This window comes from Mauremys mutica, chromosome 2 (assembly GCF_020497125.1).
Source record: "Mauremys mutica isolate MM-2020 ecotype Southern chromosome 2, ASM2049712v1, whole genome shotgun sequence".
Taxonomy (NCBI): domain Eukaryota; kingdom Metazoa; phylum Chordata; order Testudines; family Geoemydidae; genus Mauremys; species Mauremys mutica.
This window is the reverse complement of record NC_059073.1, coordinates 13338268-13358393: the sequence shown is the minus strand read 5'-3', so window position 1 is coordinate 13358393 and position 20126 is coordinate 13338268. Positions and strand designations below refer to the sequence as shown.

General features: G+C 43.2%; 1 protein-coding gene across 6 annotated transcripts in view; it reads right to left on the bottom strand.

Annotated features, from left to right (window-relative positions):
- The window catches only part of TRAPPC9 (trafficking protein particle complex subunit 9), an 819600-nt gene that overhangs the window by 655532 nt on the left and 143942 nt on the right, over positions 1–20126 (bottom strand). For all 6 annotated transcript variants that reach the window (XM_045006039.1, XM_045006043.1, XM_045006044.1 and 3 more), the window contains exon 16: positions 5584–5736. In XM_045006039.1, coding sequence (XP_044861974.1) covers positions 5584–5736 — 153 coding nt within the window. The remainder of the gene's footprint in view (positions 1–5583; positions 5737–20126) is intronic.

The window sequence follows — 20126 nt, the reverse complement described above, 5'->3', positions numbered from 1 at the left end:
AGAAAAACTACAGGACATTCTACAAAATCTCTCTGATACCTGTATACCAACACAAGTAGTATGGGAAATAAGCAGGATGAAGCAAGAGTCCACCAGATAGCACTATAGCACAGAAGGCATCAGTTTTCAGACAAATATCTCTTGGGGATTAAAACACCTCTGGTTGGCCCAGGTCAGTTGACTCGAGCTCTGGGGCTAAAAAAAACTGCTAGGTAGATATTCAGGCTCAGGCTGCAGCCCAAGCTCTTGGATCCTGCGAGGGTGGAGGCTATGCTGCATGGCTTTTATCCCCATGTGGACATACCCTTGATGTCCATGTCAAAAAGGAGGCAAGAAAAATGTATCTCCTCAGAACTGAAGAGTTTCTTCCTAAGTGCTTTCCAGGAACTTTATGGCAGTCATCAGGACAGAACAAAAACTTTTGGACCCCACTTCTATGACAGAGTCAAAATTTTTCAATTGCAATGTTGTCCATGCTAGAATAAATCCCTCACTACTGCTCACTACTCCCGTTTATACAGTCACAGATCATGTTAGCTTTTTTTGCTACAGCTTCACACTGCGAGCTCATGTTAATTTGCTTGTCCACTATGACCCCTAAATCCTTTTCAGAGCCACTGCTTTCCAGAATACATTCTTCCATTCTATAGGTATGACCTGTTCCTTGATTCTAGATGCACAACTCTGAATTTGGCTGTATTAAAACATTTTATTTGAATGGACCCAGTTTACCAAGTATCTAGATCACTATTGCCCTGTCCTCATGATTTACCATTGTATCATCCACAAACATTATTAGCAGTGATTTTATATTTATCTCCAGATCACTAATGAAAACGTTCAATAGCACTGGGCATGGTATTGAACCCTACAAAACCCCCTAACACCACCTCTATTCAATGATGACTCCCCATTGACAACTATTTTTGAGACCTGTCAACTAGCCAGTTCTTAATCCATTTAATAAACACATTAATAATATTATGTAATGCTACTTTTTAATGACCTGTACAGGTACCTTTATCAACCAAAACTGTAATTCCATCAAAAAAATTGAAATCAGGTTTGTTTGACAAGATCTATTTCTTGAAAAGATCTATTTTGAACACATGTAAATAGGAGCTGAATTCTCTGATCTATTCTGTGCATGTCCACACTGGAGCTCATGGTGAGAGATTTAGGTAGCTACAATGAGCAATGATTCAATAGTTTGATGAGGTACTGTTAAAAACTGTTTAGAAAAATTCATTCTAGTATATGTTTAGTAAATATTGAGTTGTATAACAAGTAATCACGGCAGTCTTCCTCTGAAGAAAAATCATACAATCCATAACAGCATTATCTAAAGATCTTCTCTAGCAGGAGGTTTATCACCAACACACACAAAAAAGGAAAACAGCAGCAATTTGGACTGATGTTTTAATAAAACAATCTTGTAATAAAGTAAATTTATTAATGGATTATTTCAACATAAGCATAGTCTATAATTTCTCCTTTTTGTGTTCTCCCTATTACAAACAGTGTGAACAGAAGCAGCTTCAGCAGTAAATGAAAGAACAGTTGAAGACACTGCTAAGGAATTGACTTTTCTTTGTTTAAAAGATAGAAATCCTTGGATCATTAATATTAATTTAGAAGGAGGAAAGAATACATTTATTGTAGCTACTGAACTAATAAAAGCCAACTAACTTTTCCAACTCTCTATAATGCATTACTTTTCCTACTCCAGTGTCTCACATGCTCATGAAAAATATTAACTACTTGTCACTATTAGTTTTAAAAGCTACACTAAAATTATAGTAGCATCTGGAAGTGTTGCTCTACCTAGTTCATGTTAAACTGGTAGTTAAGCTAATAATACTCTGAATGTAAATAGTGCCTATCATCCAAAGATATCAAAGTTCTATGAAAATATTGAATCTATCACCATCCTCTTTCATAACAGAAGAGAAGGAGTTGTGACTGCTTACTCCAGGGCTTCAATTAATCCTTAATCTCCTAACAAGCACTACTGTTTCACCAAATTAACAAGATAAAAATGCTGTTCTAAGGTTTCACTTGTACAGGCGAGTATAATAGTGCCATATAGTTCAGATCAATAATCCATCCAAATCCATTATCCTGTCTCTGTTGGATGCCAGTACCAAAAGTTTTGTATGCTGCATTCTCATCCCAGAATAGATTATTCTGGGAAGTTTTGTAAAAGAAAAATCAGAGGAATTTTAAAGTTAGTGTTTTGAAAGATTACCTAAAGTTCCCTTGTGAAATAGAATCATAAGTGTTTGGCCTTGTGCTCTGTTGATATAACCAACTGCCTGGTAGGTCCCATGGCAAGTTACAAAAAATGTAATAGAAACCATCATAATTTGACTTGATAAATAATACTACCAAGTTCTTATATAGCACCTTCTGTCAGTAGATCTCAAAGAGCTTTACACTACACTTACCTACATTAGCCTCATTTTAAAGATGGTTTAATTGATATACAGGGAGGAGAAATTACTTGCCCAAAGTCATCACCCAGCAGGTCAGTGGCAAAGCCAGGAACAGAAGCCTGGGGTCCTGATTCCCAGGCCAGTGCTCTACTCACTAAGCCATGCTGCCTCCCTACAATAGAAAAAAGAAGGGATTAAACTGTCCAATTAAAACAGTTTTATAACCCACATAACTGTTGATGGAAGGGTTGGGGGAGAGAAAGTTATTGTCAAGCCCTGCCCAGCAGCACCAGAGAGTCAGAAAGAACTGGTGTAAGGACTATAAATACTACTTAAAAGAGTCTTTCATTACATGACTGGCTGAAGCACAGTTTACCTAATATGATGCTTACTGGGCCTTTTGGACAACACTAAAGAAAGTTCCTGTTCTCTTACTTTGTACATTAGAATGGAGTGTCGAAATACTATGCACAGAGGTGTGCACACATTAAAGTGACAAATGCAAAGTAAGAACAAATGCAAAGTACTACCCTTAGAAAGAAATAATCAATTGCACAAATACAAAATGGGAAATGACTGCCTAGGATGGAGTACAGCAGAAAAGTATCTGGGATTATAGTGGATTACAAACTAAATATGCATCAACAATGTAATAAATACTGTTGCGAAAAAAGCAAACACTTTGGGATGTACTAGCAGATATCAGCACTGATAAAGCCTCAACTGGAGAATTGTGTCCAGTTCTGGGCACCATGCTTCAAGAAAGATGTGGACAAATTGGCATCAGTGCAAATGAGAGCAACAAAAATGATTAAAGAACAGGAGTACTTGTGGCACCTTAAAGACTAAGTACTCCTGTTCTTTTTGCGGATACAGACTTACACGGCTGCTACTCTGAAATCTGTCAAAAATGATTAAAACTCTAGAAAGCATGACCTATGAGGAAAAATTGGGTTTGTTTAGTCTGGAGAAGAGAAGACTGAAGGGGAACATGATAACAGTATGCAAGTACCTAAAAGGTCGCTATAATGAGGAAAGTGATAAATGTTCTCCTTAACCACTGAGGACAGGACAAGTAGTAATGGGTTTAAATTCTAGCAAAGGAGATTTAGGTTGGACATCAGGAAAAAAACTTCTTAACTGTAAGGGTAGTTAAGCACTGGAACAAATTGCCCAGGTGGTGGAATCACAGTCACTGGAGTTTTTAAGAACAAGTTAGACAAACATCTGTCAGGGACGGTCTAGATAATACTTAGTCCTGCCTCCATACAGAGGACTGGATGAGGTGACCTATGGAGATCCCTTCCAGTCCTACATTTCTATGGTTTTATGACATAAGGGTAAATCCTGAGCATGATGAGAAGAGTTTTGGCCATGCTACTCTTGTCAGTAGCCACAGGGGCTCCATGTTAAATCTCACATATCATGCTGAAGATGTATCCCTAAAGGCTGCATGATACAAATTTGAAAACAGATATCAGTTCCACCCTCTGGTTTTCAAACAAAGATCATCATATGGAGGTGACGCAGAAATGTTTGCCAAAATAAAACACTTTACTCCAAGCAGAAGGAAAGTTTGTAACTAGGCTTGGAATAATTAGATTTTCATCAGTAAAGGTCAATTTCACTGCACACACACAAACCAATAAAAAAAGATGTCCATCTATAATAAATGAAATTTACATATATGCAAAGAAAGAAAAATACTGCTTCAGTATTGAGAACTGGTTAATGGACAGGGAACAAAGGGTAGGAATTAATGGTAAATTCTCAGAATGGAGAGGGGTAACTAGTGGTGTTCCCCAAGGGTCAGTCCTAGGACCAATCCTATTCAATTTATTCATAAATGATCTGGAGAAAGGGGTAAACAGTGAGGTGGAAAAGTTTGCAGATGATACTAAACTACTCAAGATAGTTAAGACCAAAGCAGATTGTGAAGAACTTCAAAAAGATCTCACAAAACTAAGTGATTGGGCAACAAAATGGCAAATGAAATTTAATGTGGATAAATGTAAAGTAATGCACATTGGAAAAAATAACCCCAACTATACATACAACATGATGGGGGCTAATTTAGCTACAACGAGTCAGGAAAAAGATCTTGGAGTTATCGTGGATAGTTCTCTGAAGATGTCCATGCAGTGTGCAGAGGCGGTCAAAAAAGCAAACAGGATGTTAGGAATCATTAAAAAGGGGATAGAGAATAAGACTGAGAATATATTATTGCCATTATATAAATCCATGGTACGCCCACATCTCGAATACTGTGTACAGATGTGGTCTCCTCACCTCAAAAAAGATATTCTAGCACTAGAAAAGGTTCAGAAAAGAGCAACTAAAATGATTAGGGGTTTAGAGAGGGTCCCATATGAGGAAAGATTAAAAAGGCTAGGACTCTTCAGTTTGGAAAAGAGAAGACTAAGGGGGGACATGATAGAGGTATATAAAATCATGAGTGATGTTGAGAAAGTGGATAAGGAAAAGTTATTTACTTATTCCCATAATACAAGAACTAGGGGTCACCAAATGAAATTAATAGGCAGCAGGAAGTTCTTCTTCACGCAGTGCACAGTCAACTTGTGGAACTCCTTACCTGAGGAGGTTGTGAAGGCTAGGACTATAACAATGTTTAAAAGGGGACTGGATAAATTCATGGTGGCTAAGTCCATAAATGGCTATTAGCCAGGATGGGTAAGAATGGTGTCCCTAGCCTCTGTTCGTCAGAGGATGGAGATGGATGGCAGGAGAGAGATCACTTGATCATTGCCTGTTAGGTTCACTCCCTCAGGGGCACCTGGCATTGGCCACTGTCGGTAGACAGATACTGGGCTAGATGGACCTTTGGTCTGACCCGGTACGGCCTTTCTTATGTTCTTATGTTCAGACCTTAGATAATTCAAGGATATTTACTTTGTATATTTTGACAGGTAATGTAGACAGTTTGTGTTTTAACAGTTATAAAGTTGTAACTTCTTGAATCTCGAGGTCTACTATCATTAAATGATTGTCTGACCCCCATAGTGTCTGATCCCTCCTATAATTTTCCACAACTGTGAAAATTTAAAATAATCTAAAATAATGCTTAAAGTAAACTATCAAATTTATAAAAAATAAAAATCACATTATGCCAAGCCTATTTGTAACTTACCATCACTGAGGTCTTGCAGAAGGTTTTCTTGACAGGAGAAGTCGAGCTTCACTTTAATGTTTACATTAAATGTTGCAATCTTCCCAGGTTTTAGGGGAAACTGAGAGAGTGTGTCTTCTAGCTTCCAACTCAGGAACTCACCATACAGCTTTTCTATATTAAAAATGTATACATTATATATAAGCATATGCACAATAAGAGCAGTAAGTTTTAAATTTAAAACAAACTAGTACCATATATGTTATATACCATGTATAGTTTATTTCTTTTCATTTTCTGTTTAAATGTGTGAAAATATTTGGTATGAAAGTATGAAAAATTAATGTTGACAGGACTGAGCAGGGCTGATGACACTGTGTGAAAGAAAAAACATGTTTACCCAGGAAACCAAAATATAAACCTTATTGAAAAGAACAGCAATAAAAACAGTTGGATGATTGACATCAAATTACAAGCAGCATAAAATGTGATGATCTCTCTCTGAAGTGCAGCCTAAAAGTGAACTAAAGTAATCTTCATACAGTACTGAATCTCATAGTCGCCCCAACAAAGAAATAGGACACACGCATCACCTCATCTTATCACAAAAGTATGATAAAACCAATTCCAAAGCTAAATCAGTCACTATTTCAAAGTGTCTGCAGTTTGGGGGTGAGGGGAGGGGTCTTTTTGTTGGGTTTTGGTTGGCTGGTTGAGTTTTTGTTTGTTTTAACTGGAGGTTCTGCCCCATAACTAGAAATCAAAATAAAACGAGGTTCATGCCACTTGCTGTAGCTGACCAATATTTAGAGCAGAGGTTCTCAACCTTTTTCCTTCTGCGCACTCCCCTCCCCCCAACCATACTATAAAAATTCCACAGCTCACCCATGCCACAACAACTGTTTTTCAATAGATTAAAAGTCAGGGCTAGTGGGTAGCATGCAGAGTAATTGCCAAGAGCACCACATTGCAGGGGGCTGCGCGAAGCTAAGTTGCTCAGGGCTGGCTTCAGCCCAGGGTGTAGGGGCTCAGGATTCAGGTTTCTGCCCTGGACCACAGTGAGTCTAACGCTGGCCCTGCTCTCTGGTTTATTTTGGTAGATCTCCTGAAACCTGCTTGCAGTCCACCCCCCAAGGGTCCCGGACCCCTGGTTGAGAATCGCCAATTTAGAGTACTTCAGGACTAGAATAATTAGGGACACTGCAAGTCAGGATTAATTTACACCGGAAGATATTTGTGGGGGATTGTGCATAGCGCTGGCAAACACCATGCACAGCTCTAAGCACTATTAGTTCCTCTTTCATAAGCATTAAACTGACAGAAAATTATAGGAAAAAACTGAATATATTTCATTATGTTTACTATAAATGTGGTATTGAGATAATTTATATGAATTTATTTTACAATCTCACTAGCAATTAATTATGTTCAAGTTTGGATAATTAGCAATAAACAATATCAAGCAAATGGATTTCTAAAGTAAACAAAGTACAATTCAGTTGGCAAACTACACAGCAGAGGAACTAAATATGACATATTATGCCAATTATGTGCTATGCTAAGTGAGCTCTGAAGTTCACCAAAATACTACAGTGATTTTTATTTCAGTTCATCCCTATTGGTATCCTTGACATTACATTAAAAAACATGGCAGGATGTGCTATTAAAATTCATATGGAAACATCAAAAACAAAGGGTACCGATGTAGCAGTGCTGCTGTAGTGCAGATGTTCTGTGCAGACCAAAGAGAGCTCTCCAGTTGGCATAATTACTCCACCTCCCCAAGTAGTGATAGCTATGTCAGCAGGAGAGCTTCTCCCACCGACATAGCGCTATCCACACCAGCACTTAGGTCGGTGTAACTTACATCACTCAGGGGGGGTTACCTTTTCACATCCCTGAGCGACTTAAGTTATACACACTAGCGCTTACTTCAGTATAAGTCCTGACACAAAGAAATTGATCTGGATGAATGGGTTTCCATACGGGAAAGACAATGTAACATGTTCAATTTATGTAACTCAAAGAAAAATTTTATCCATTACTGTATAGATGGCCTTTGACTCCAGTGAAGATCCACCACAGTTTTGCTCCTGGGGAGGCACCTTGTTTGAGGGGTTGTGGGGAAAGAACATACACATATGGCGGTTGTGTCCAGGAATTAGACAGTTTGGGGAGGAAATAATTAAACAGATTCATCTTATAACAAAATACCAGCTTCCCAGAGATCCCCGACCTGCTTACTTAATACTCCAATAAAGGATGTACATTTTAAAGAGAAAGACTATTTATTTCCCTTGTAGGGGGAAAATGTGACTTCTTTTATGGAATTGTGGGTTAGTAAAATATGGACTGTCTTTGTAATGGAAAAGATGTCATACCAAGTACAGTTGAACCCTGTTATGTCGCCGGCCTAGGGGTTTGCCAAAAATAGTCCAGATAACCGATGATCGAGATAAACCCCTATCCACACCCCACCCCTGAACTCCCCTGCCCTCTCTCCAACACCCCCTCCCTGCCCCCTTACCGCGGTGCCTGCACGTGGCTGGATCCGGCGAAGCGGGACGGGGAAGCGGGGCCGGGCGGCCGTGGACGGGGACCCGGAGCCGGGCAGCCAAAGAAGCGGGACCCGGTAAGCGGGCCGGGCGGCAGGCGAAGCGGGACCGGGTAAGCGGGGCCGGCCGGACGGCGAAGCGGGGGGCGGCGAAGCGGGGGGCGGCGAAGCGGGGCCGGGGACCGGCGAAGCGGGGCCGGGGACCGGCGAAGCGGGGCCGGGCGGACGGGCGGGGACCGGCGAAGCGGGGCCGGGCGGACGGGCGGGGACCGGCGAAGCGGGGCCGGGCGGACGGGCGGCGGGGCGGGGACCGGGTATGTGGGGCCGGGCGGGGACCGGCGAAGCGGGGCCGGGCGGGGACCGGGTATGTGGGGCCGGGCGGGCGGCGAAGCGGGGACCGGCGAAGCGGGGCCAGGCGGGCGGGTACGCGGGGAACCGCAGGGCTGGGGGAGCCGGGGCTAGGGCAGGAGTCGCGTGGCCGGGGAGGGATGCGGCAGGAGCCGGGCAGGGCCGCCGCCGGAGTTACAGTCGAACCCATTTATCTCGACCTCGGTTAGTGGCAAAAGCTCTTCTGTGCTCCAGATATTAGGGTTCGGCGAGATTAAAGAATCAACATAACCGATAAGAAACCGGTAAGACAAAGAGGGAGTTTGGCGGTTCCACTACTAAAACGTCGACTTAATAGGGTTGGCAAGTTAACCGAGGTCGAGATAAATGGGTTCGACTGTACATATACAATAGACGTGCCAAAAAGAGGATAGGTATTTAAAAATTTGGCCACCCTTTTTAGTGTACTATTAGGAGGAGAGCTGCTTATCCAGCAAGCCAGGTTCTTTGAATATTAACCTGATCCTGCATAAGTAGTAAGTAATGTATGATATAATATGTTAACGTTTTATTGTAACTTGTCTTAATAAAAAGTTTCAATACTACACCAAGGTCAAGGAAAGTGTGGGCCCCTTACTGAATGGGGGAGGCAACCTAGTGACAGAGGATGTGGAAAAAGCTAATGTCCTCATGCTTTTTTTGCCTCTGTCTTCACAAACAAGGTCAGCTCCCAGACTACTGCACTGGGCAGCACAGTATGGGGAGGAGGTGACCAGCCCTCTGTGGAGAAAGAAGTGGTTCAGGACTGTTTAGAAAAGCTGGATGAGCACAAGGTCATGGGGCCAGATGCGATTGCAGAGCCATTGGCCATTATCTTTGAAAACTCATAGCAAGTAGGGAAGGTCCCAAATGACTGGAAAAAGGCTAATGTAGTGTCCATCTTTTAAAAAGGGAAGGAGGAGGATCTGGGGAACTACAGTCCACTCAGCCTCACCTCAGTCCCCGGAAAAATCATGGAGCAGGTCCTCAAGGAATCAATTTTGAAGCACTTGGAGGAGAGGAAAGTGATCAGGAACAGTCAGCATGCATTCACCAAGGGCAAGTCATGCCTGACTAACCTAATTGCTTTCTATGACGAGATAACTGGCTCTGTGGATGAGGGGAAAGCAGTGGACGTGTTATTCCTTGACTTTAGCAAAGCTTTTGATACGGTCTCCCACAGTATTCTTGCCAGCAAGTTAAAGTAGTATGGGCTGGATGAATGGACTATAAGGTGGATAGAAAGCTGGCTAGGTCGTCAGGCTCAACGGGTAGTGATCAACAGTTCCATGTCTAGTTGGCAGCCGGTATCAAGCGGAGTGCCCCAAGGGTTGGCCCAGGGGCCGGTTTTGTTCAATATCTTCATTAATGATCTGGAGGATGGCGTGGATTGCACCCTCAGCAAGTTTGCAGATGACACTAAACTGGGAGGAGTGGTAGATATGCTGGAGGGTAGGGATAGGATACACAGGGACCTAAACAAAGTAGAGGATTGGGCCAAAAGAAATCTGATGAGGTTCAACAAGGACAAGTGCAGAGTCCTGCACTTAGGACAGAAGAAAAGGACCTAGGGGTTACAGTGGATGAGAAGCTGGATATGAGTCAGTGTGCCCTTGTTGCCAAGAAGGCTAATGGCATTTTGGGCTGTATAAGTAGGAGCATTGCCAGCAGATCGAAGGACATGATCATTCCCCTCTATTTGGCATTGGTGAGGCCTCATCTGGAGTAGTGTGTCCAGTTTTGGGCCCCACACTACAAGAAGGATGTGGAAAAATTGGAAAGTGTCCAGCGGAGGGCAACAAAAATGATTAGGAGGCTGGAGCACATGATTTATGAAGAGAGGGTGAGGGAACTGGGATTATTTAGTCTGCAGAAGAGAAGAATGAGGGGGGATTTGATAGCTGCTTTCAACTACCTGAAAGCGCATTCCAAAGAGTACAGATCTAGACTGTTCTCAGTGGTACCAGATGACAAAACAAGGAGCAATGGTCTCAAGTTGCAGTGGGGGAGGTTTAGGTTGGATATTAGGAAAAACTTTTTCACTAGGAAGGTGGTAAAGCACTGGAATGGGTTACCTAAGGAAGTAGCAGAATCTCCTTCCTTAGAGGTTTTTAAGGTCAGGCTTGACAAAGCCCTGGCTCAGATGATTTATTTGGAGATTGGTCCTGCTTTGAGCAGGGGGTTGGACTAGATGACCTCCTGAGGTCCCTTCCAACCCTGATAATCTGTGATATTAAGTACCTGTTATAAAATCAATTGGTGATATTATATAACTAGCTAAATATAATAAGAAAACATTTATACACTAATAATTGCTGAAGAAAATGTTAAGTATTAAAAATGCTATAGTAATATGCAGATGGTGACGTCTAATGATTAACTCTCTCTCTTCTGATGTAATATTCAGAAATTGAACTGCAACGCGGATCTCAGCTCAACTCCTAATTCTGCCACTGACTCCTTGTGTGACCTTGGCCAAACTATTTAGGGTTTATCTATAATGAAACAGTGTGCAGCAAGACAGGGTGCGAATGTATTGCAGTAGAAAACAGACACTAGCCTGCCACGCAGTAAACCTCCATGTGGATCTGGCCACAATGCACAAAGTTTATGGTGCATTTTTGACACTGCCATTTCAAATAGCAAGCAATATACATTAAACTGCACTATTGTTTGGTAGCAGGGTCCACATGGAAACTTATGTATTGGAATATAAGCTTTCGTCCGACAAAATGGGTATTCACTCCAATACATCTGTTAGTCTATAAGGTGCCATAGGACTCTGTCGCTTTTTACAGATCCAGACTAACACGGCTACCCCTCTGATACATGGAAACAGCAGGCTAGTGTATTATACATCACACCCTGGCTTGCCATGCACTAAGTCTTCATGCAGACATACCGTTAATCTTTTAGTGCCTCAGTTCCCCATCCATATATTCATTAATGTTTACAAGATGCTCAAACTACAGTGATGAGCACCACAAAAAAGCATATAACTACATAAAACAAATAGCGATAATTTGACTGGGAGCATCTTAAGGAAGAGGTTACTTATTCATAATAGCACACACTATAGCTACTGTACACTGTAAATCAGTGGTCACCAACTGGTCAATTGCAGTTGACTGGTCGATCCTAGAGTCGATCGCGATCTTTGGCAGCATAGCATGGCTGCCGCTAAGGCAGGCTCCTTGCCTACCCCGGTCCCACGCTGCTCCTGGAAGCGGCCAGTGAGGCCCCGCGGCCAGGCAGGGATCTCCAGGCTTCTTCTGCCTGCAAGCACCGTCCCCCGTAGCTCCCATTGGCCAGGAGAGCTGTGGGGGTGGTGCTTGCAGACAGGGGCAGCACGCGGAGCCATGTGTCATCCACCCAGGGGGCGCAGGTGCGCGTTGGCCCCTTCCAGGAGCGGTGTGGGGCCAGGGTAGCAAGGAAGCCTGCCTTAGCCTCACTGCACCTGCTGCCAACCAGAAGCCATCGGAGGTAAGTGCTGCCTGGTGGGAGGCTGCACCTCAACCCCCTCTTGCACCCGAAGCCCAGTCTGAGCCCCCTCCCAGAGCCAACATCTCAACCCCCTTCCTGCACCCCAGCCCTGATCCCCCTCCCAGAGCCAGCACCCTGTACCTCCCTCCTGCACCCCAATACTCTGCCCCAGCCCAGAGCCCCCTCCTAGAGCTTGCACCCCTCACCCTCTCCTGCACCCCAAAACACTGCCCCAGGCTCAGCCCAGAGCCCCCTCCCAATCTGCGAACCCCTCAGCCCCAGTCCAGAGCCCCTACTCCCTCTCAAACCCCAACCCCGTACCTGGTGAAAGTGAGTGGGGGGGGGAAGAGAGCGAGCGATGGAGAGAGGGGGGATGGAGTGAGCGGGGCAGATCCTGGGCTGCCCTTAGATTCAAAAAGTGATCTTAGGCATAAAAAAAGGTTGGAGACCACTGCTGTAAATGATTCCTCACAAGGGGTCAGTTCATCATACATTTAACATTGCTTTGCACAGTACAGGGACTACAGAAAACCAGTTGTACAAGCAGACATGAATTCCCTCTTTTCTTAAATGCACTGCCACTGCTAGATATTTGGTAAATGCTCTGGAAGCTGTGGAGAGTCCAAAAGGCAGAACTATATTCTGATAGTGGTTGGGCTCTGTTGGGAATCTTAGGTACCTCTTGTTTGCCAAGTGGATAGCTATGTGGAAGGCCATGAACGAGTCTTGATTTTAGAGTGATGGAATGAGGAAACCAGCATTACCATCTTGAACCTGAAACAGCATATGTATTTGTTGAGTTTCTTCAGGTCTAGACAGGACAAAGACCCACTTTCTTCTCCTAAAGGAGGAAATAATAGGAGCAGAAGCATCTTCCCCATACTCCTGAGAAACCTACTGCATGCCTCATACATGAAGCAATGAGTTCATTTCTGTTTATGAAAGTCTCTTGTAAAAAGGGTCCCCTGAAGAGGAATGGAGAAGGGTGCGTAGGGAGTAAAGATTGGAACGAAAAGGGGCAGCCATGGGTGATGATTTCTAACGCCATCTGTCTGCTGTCAAGGCAGATCACACCTGGTGGAATGGGGCAAGGCGAATTCTGAAGGTTGTGCTCTCTCTATGGGGTCAAATATAATTTAATCTGTTGAAGTGTCAAAGGAGCAGTGTGTGTGTTGCCATGCACAACTAGAAGCCAGTCATCTAGGCAGGGGTATACTGAGTAATCGAGACAACGCATCTGTGCTGCCTTGACAGCAAAGACTTTTGTGAGGACCCATGGGGCCATCGCAATGCCAACGGGGAGAACTCTGAATTGGTAGTGGTTGTGGCCCACACAGAAGCAGAGAAATTTTCAGTAGCCTGGGTGAATGTTAATGTGAAAGTATGCGTCTAATGTCGAAGCTGCGAACCAGGCTCCCTAGCGAAGGGAGGGAATGACAGATGTCAGCATCACCATATGGAACTTGGATTTCCTGAAAAAAGTGTTGAGGAGGCAGAGATTGAGTGTAGAGTGGCATCCTCTGCACTTTTTCAGGATGAGAAAGTATGGGGAGTAAAATCTTCTGCCCAAGAAGGAGCTGGGTACCAGCTCCATGATGCCCATCGCTACAAGGGCAGCCACTTCTTGCAAGAGGCAGTGACGGGAAGGACCCCCGGCAAGCGTCTGAGGGGGGCTGTGTGTGCAGAAGACAAGGAATTCAACTGAGTATCTGTGGTGCACTCAACCATCCATGGCAATCTTGCCACAATTGTGGGCAAATAGGGCCAGACGACCCCAAAATATGACCTCGGGGACCAGAGGTGGTGACAGGGAGGGTTCACAGCACTTGACTTTTGACTCACAAGTGAGCCTTGGGCTGTTGGTGGGTCAGAATGCAGGAGATGTTCGTGGCAGGACACAGCCTGGGGCACTGTGGGTGGTGCCGCTTCTGCGGGAATTCTTGTTGCCAGTGATAGCAGGGTGAATATCATGCATACTGCCAGGGATGGAAGGGATGTCACTGCTGTTTGTGATGGGATGTAGATCCCAAGCAACCAGAGTGCCACCCTCAAGTCCATCAGGGACTCATCTGCTTTGGCGGAGAAGCACATCTCCTTGTCGAAGGGGAGGTCCTGTATAGTGGTCTTGACCTCCCATGGGAAGCCATTGGATTGTAGCCAAGAGTTGCGGCGCATGACCACACACATGGTGAGGCAATGGGAGTATGTACCCATCGGGTACCAGGCAGCCCTCTTCCACGAGGGTGCGGAAGCACTGTCTCTTGTCCAACGAAGATTAACTAAGTACACTATCCTAACAACTATTTACAGCTAACTGAAGAATAAAAACAAAGAAAAACTATATACAAATGGATGAAAATGCTCTTGCAGTCAAACTATGATCATGAAGGAACAGGGATTCCGACTCTGACCATACAGCGGTAAGAGGGAACTGAAGAGGCATTGATCCACATAACCTAATATAACCTTGCCTGAGACATGAGGCAAAAACACATCACACACGCAGGTTAGCTACAAAAAAATCTTCTGGCTCCAGCACATTGCATGCAGGTGCACCAGAGTTTGCAATACATATAGGGACCACCACTCGAAGAAGAAAGGCTACTTACCTAGCAACTGTAGCACTGAGTAGACTGCGAGTACAAATCCACACACCGTCCTTACTACTCATTTATTCAGAGTCTTAGCTCAGATTTTGCTTGTGTGTGTGGCTAGACCACATAGTGGGACAGGACTAACATCACCATGAAACTTCAACTACAATAGTAAAATGAACCCACCACTAATATTAAGTACTTATCTAGCAAGAAGAAAAAGACAGAGGGTTCCAAGTACTCTTTTGACAGTAGTCCCAAGAAACAGAAGTGGGGTCAAGGCAATGGCTCCTCATGAACCTGAGGGAACAAGTGTGCAGTTACAACAGCCAGAGAGTTCCAATCTCTGTTCTGAAAGGGTGGAACAGCTACTCTGACAATATTCTGTTTTATACTTGTTCTCAGCTGAAAATTAATTTGCATCTTCTTGTATTTCACTGTCAATTTATTAAGGCTGACATCTCATAGCTACTGTAGAATATAATTGACAGGAATTATCTTGTGTGCGTTTTAGAAGCAGATGGTTTGTTTGAAGAAATCTAATTCCAATGTGAAATGTATTACATCTAGGGATGAGAATATAATAAGAATGACTGTTTTAATTTTTCACCCCTAAACGTGTTTACTTGATAATGGCTACAGTGTAAGACTGCTTTTCATATTAGACAAGCCAGGTGGGTGAGGTAATATTAGACCAACTTCTGTTGGCGAGAGACAAGCTTTCAAGCTTACACAGAGCTCTTCCTCAGGTCTGGGAAATGTACTCAAGAGTGTCTCAGCTAAATACAAGGTGGAACAGATTGTTAAGCATAAGTAGTTAATACATATGTCAAGGAACTATTCAAGGTGAAGTGTCCCATTAATACCTCTCCAGTCATAGGGGGAAAGGGGAAAAAAGGATGAGATGGGGTGTTAAGTGGGTTACAGATTTTTGTAATAACCCATAAATCCAGAATCTCTATTCAGTCCATGAGCATTAATATCTAGAAAAGTTATTAAATTAAGCTCCCAGGCTTGTTTTTTTAAAGTGTTGTGCAGATTTCCATTGAGGATGAGGACTGAGAGGTAAGGTTGATATGGATTCTAGTATGGGGGTGGTAGGTGACCACTAGCAGTGTGTTTATTAAAGGGTTTTATTTCTGTATTGAAGCAGGTTCTCTCAGGATATTTAGGTGGCCTGTTACAAGATGTGACCTATTTCACTGGTGGAGGAGTGTCATTGTTTGGTGAAGACTATTTTAAGTGTTTTAAGGTGTATATCCTGGACTTTCTCCTCAGCACATATTCTGTGGTATCAAAGTGCCTGGCAATAGATCACAGATTTGTGTGTGTATTTGGGGTGATTACTGGATCTGTGATGATTCATGGGTTCAGCCACCTGAGGACAGCCATCCAATACAAAAACAAATCACAAAAAAGGCGGAACCAACTACAACAGCTCCACAGACAGTTTCTAAGCTTATGTTTAAGTTTAAAAGCCTCATGATTTCAAATGGACAATATTTAGCTCTGCAAATCCAGGTTTACAGGGAAAAATTGGCAAGTGAAACTCTTCCATGATTCAGTAATTACAGTTTATATTGCATTTCCCTCCCTTATCTTAAGTTTATTCTAAAAGTTGTCAAGAACTAAAATTATGCTCATCTACGAACAAGAATTTAAATTTACAAGTTACATTTAAAATTAATGCAAAAATTAAAAACTAGCATTGTTAAGAATGAGTCTGAGAAATGCTACATACCTTACAAGGTTAGAGAATCAATAGCTTCATTGAAGATATCTGGTTAAAAATGATTTCCATCTGAAAATTTAGGAAGGGAGGTGGGCTTCAGAGCCCAAGCTCAAGCCTGAGATTCAACTTCATAGCACTGCCTATGCAGCTATTTTTACATTAATGGGAGCCCCTCTACATCCAAGTTTGTCAACCCAGCTGTGCAGCTTCACTAAATAATGCTGTGTAGAAATACCCTTAAAGACTAAAGAGCATATATAGTAAAACTCTCACCACAACCATTGCACCCCGAATAATAACTTCCTAGCTAGATTTTTCTGATGTGCAAATAAATTAAGTCAAACAATGTTGCACTAAAAAATGCAAAAATTAATTTAACAATATAACATTTGTGCTCCAAATATGTCATCTCTGAAGAGCTGTGCTAAGACCTATACACTGGTAAACTGTGCTACAACCCATTTCAAAGCTGACATTAAGGGAGCATGTACATGTCTGTCCCAGTATTCTAGAACCAAGGGCATAAAAAGTCTCCAATCCCTAACAGTTCCTCCATTACTCTATCTTCGGGTGCATCCCCCCTTAAGTTTCCAAAGTGGAAGCGAGGACTGGTATTTATCTACAGAGCCAAAATATTTAGTAATCAGGGCTTATTGTGGTAAGTAACCTTTTTCTCCTTTATGACATTGTGTCCACAAATCACCACTGAGAGAGACTAGCTAGCAGTGACAACGTTAAAGGGGAGGGCTACTCAGTGCTGTTAATTGAAAAGAGACTGAAGGATCCAGTCTGATCTGGACTCACATTGAGAAAATGTTTTGGAAAGGTATGACAAAGGATCTAACTGCAGCTCTCCACAGTTGGCACACTGAACAGGTTGATGCTCAAAACACTGCTTACCAACCTACCCAATAGAAAGTCTCTAAGTCCTTCTGGTATGGGAACTTCAGAAAGCACATAGCCTGCAAATATACAAAACCTGATCTGTTTCAATAGTCTCTGGATTTAAGGGTACTCACAATTACCTTAAGTTAATTTTTCCCTTCTCAAAATCAAAAGGAAGTAGTAAATAAGAGAAAGAAGTGATCATGCCTTTTTTCTTCCGGAGGGGGTGGGGAATATTCTGTAAAATGTGCTGTTCTACCTGTTTGAAATCTACCCCATTAATCCATAATAAATCTGGATACAAGATTGACTATAATGCTCCAAATCTCATTGCTTGTAAAATATCTTAAGCAGATTTGGCTTTTAATATCTCATCTAGTGAGTGTTCTGATTGGTCTTCTTACAAGAGATTTTTCCTTTCTTAAAAAAAGACATTAAGACCATTGATTACACAACAAGAGGACTGGGGTTTGCTGGGGGAAATCTCCAATAAACTCCTCTTAACTGTTGGTCCAGCTCTTAGCAGATGCAGTTTCCCAAAATCATACTGTAGGGGAGGCAAGAACACAGTGGTGCTTGCTCCTGTCCATTCCATACTAGGGGACTCCCAAGCAGTACCTTTGGAGGTGGGCTCGGAATTTATGGATGCGCTGACTGTAATACCACTCTTCCAAAGCTGGCATCGCCATGGGCCTATTGGGTGATAGCATAGTGGGACAGTAAGGTATGAACTGACGACCATGTTGCAGCTCTGCAGATTTCCTGGATTGGTACTTGTGCAAGGAATGCTGCTGATAAGCTATGAGCTCTTGTGGAATGAGTGGTTACAATAGCTGGAGGCGGAACCTTCGCCTACACATAGCAAGACAAGATACAGGCGATTATTCAGGATAAGATTCTTTGGGATGATACTGGCAGCCCTCTCATTCTTTCCACTATTGCTACAAAGAGTTGCACAGACTTGCGGAAGCGCTTAGTCCTCTCAATAGAGAAGTCTAGAGCTCGCCTAACATGTAATGTATGGATCAGACCTCCTTGGCAGTCTTGTGAGGTTTCGGAAAAGACAGGAAGAAAAATGTCCTGGTTGTTGTGGAATTGCGACACCACCTTTGGTAGGAAGGCCAGATGGGGGCGCAGCTGGACTTTGTCCCTGAAGACCACCGTATAAGGGGGTTCTGACGTCAGGGTTTTGATCCTCAGAGACCCTTCTGGCCGAGGTGATCGTCACTAGAAAAGCGAACTTCCAAGACAGAAGCAGTATGGAACAAGATGTGAATGGCTCAATGGGCATTGACAGGACCAGGTTTAAGTCCCCTGGGGGAATCAGGTCATGAACCTGAGGGTAGATTCTTTCCAGACTCTTGAAAAATATGACCGTCATCTCATGGGAGAATAATGGATTTGACCTCCACTAGATGACCAAGATGGCTGCCAAGTGAACCTTAAAAGAGGTGGAGCAGATCATCCAATATAGACTACAGAGAAGACCAGGATGGAGAAAGATTCTGCTCGGAGGCCTAACTAGTAAAGTGTTTCAGCTTAGCCAAATAGCCTTCCACCAGGGCTAACTTTCTCCTACCTAGCAAGATTTGCCGAGCCTGTTCTGAGCAGGCCTGCCCTTCAGAGTTCAGTCACGCAGCAACTATGCTGTCAAGTGCAGGGAGGTTCAGTTCGGGTGAAGCAACTGATTGTGATCTTGTGAAATCAAGTCCAGATGGGGTGGGAGCACTAGTGGAGCTGCCACTGAGAGCTTCTCCCGCCAACATAGCTACTGCCTCACAGGGAAGTGGATTAACTAAGACGACAGGAGAGCTCTCGCCCACTGGGTTAGAGAGTCATCATTAAAACACTACAGCAGCATTTATGAAGCATTTTAAGTGTAGATGTGCCCACAGAAGTGCTGGCAGGATATGCAGGTGAATAAACAACACACGGGAAGGACTTAAGTAGCAGGACACAATATATGCCCTCCTCCTACTCTCACATATCAAGTATCAGAGGGATAGCCGTGTTAGTCTGTATCCACAAAAACAACGAGGAGTCCGGTGGCACCTTAAAGACTAACAAATTTATTTGGGCATAAGCTTTCGTAGGTAAAAAACCCACTTTACCCACAAAAGCTTATGCCCAAATAAATGTGTTAGTCTTTAAGGTGCCACCAGACTCCTCATTGTTTTTGTTTTCACATATCAGGTATTTAACTGGACCCAGTGCAGGATTACAGGGCTCTCACCATATAATCAGTAACCCAGGGTGGACCTGCCTTAGCCCCAGCACTAAGACTCAGCTCACTTTTGAATACCTTCTACTTCCCCTGGCACAGGCCAAGGGAAGAGGTAGAAACTCCAAGGAGCTAGGCACTGTACAAACACAAAACAAAAAGATAGTCCCTACCCCAAAGACCTTACAATTTAAGTATAAAATGAGAACAAGGGGAGACAGACAGATAGAACTACAAGGGAACAGGACAATAATATTGGTCAGCATGATAGACATTGGTCTAAGCACGCCAGCAGCACAGCCATTCTCAAGCTTTTAAGTGACATTTGATATTATGTCTGGATTTTCCTCTATTCAAAGATTTTAAAAAAGAAGTTAATCTCAGTGCTGAACATCAGGGAGGACCTAACGAGAAAACAAGGGTGTGCTGCTGTGATGCACCCAACACTATGGACTCACTGGAGGATGTTACTGCAATTTTAAAATTGCCTGTTACAACAAGGCAGAAATCAGAGAAATGCAGGGCTGGAAGAGATCTCAAGAGATCATCTAGTCCAAGTGCCCACATTCAGACAGAATCAATTATACCTGACAGGTCTTTAATAAAAGGTAATAATTGGAGATATACCAATCTCCTAGAACTGGAAGGGACCTTGAAAGGTCATCTAGTCCAGCCCCCTGCCTTCACTAGCAGGACCAATTTTTGACCCAGATCCTTAAGTGGCCTCCT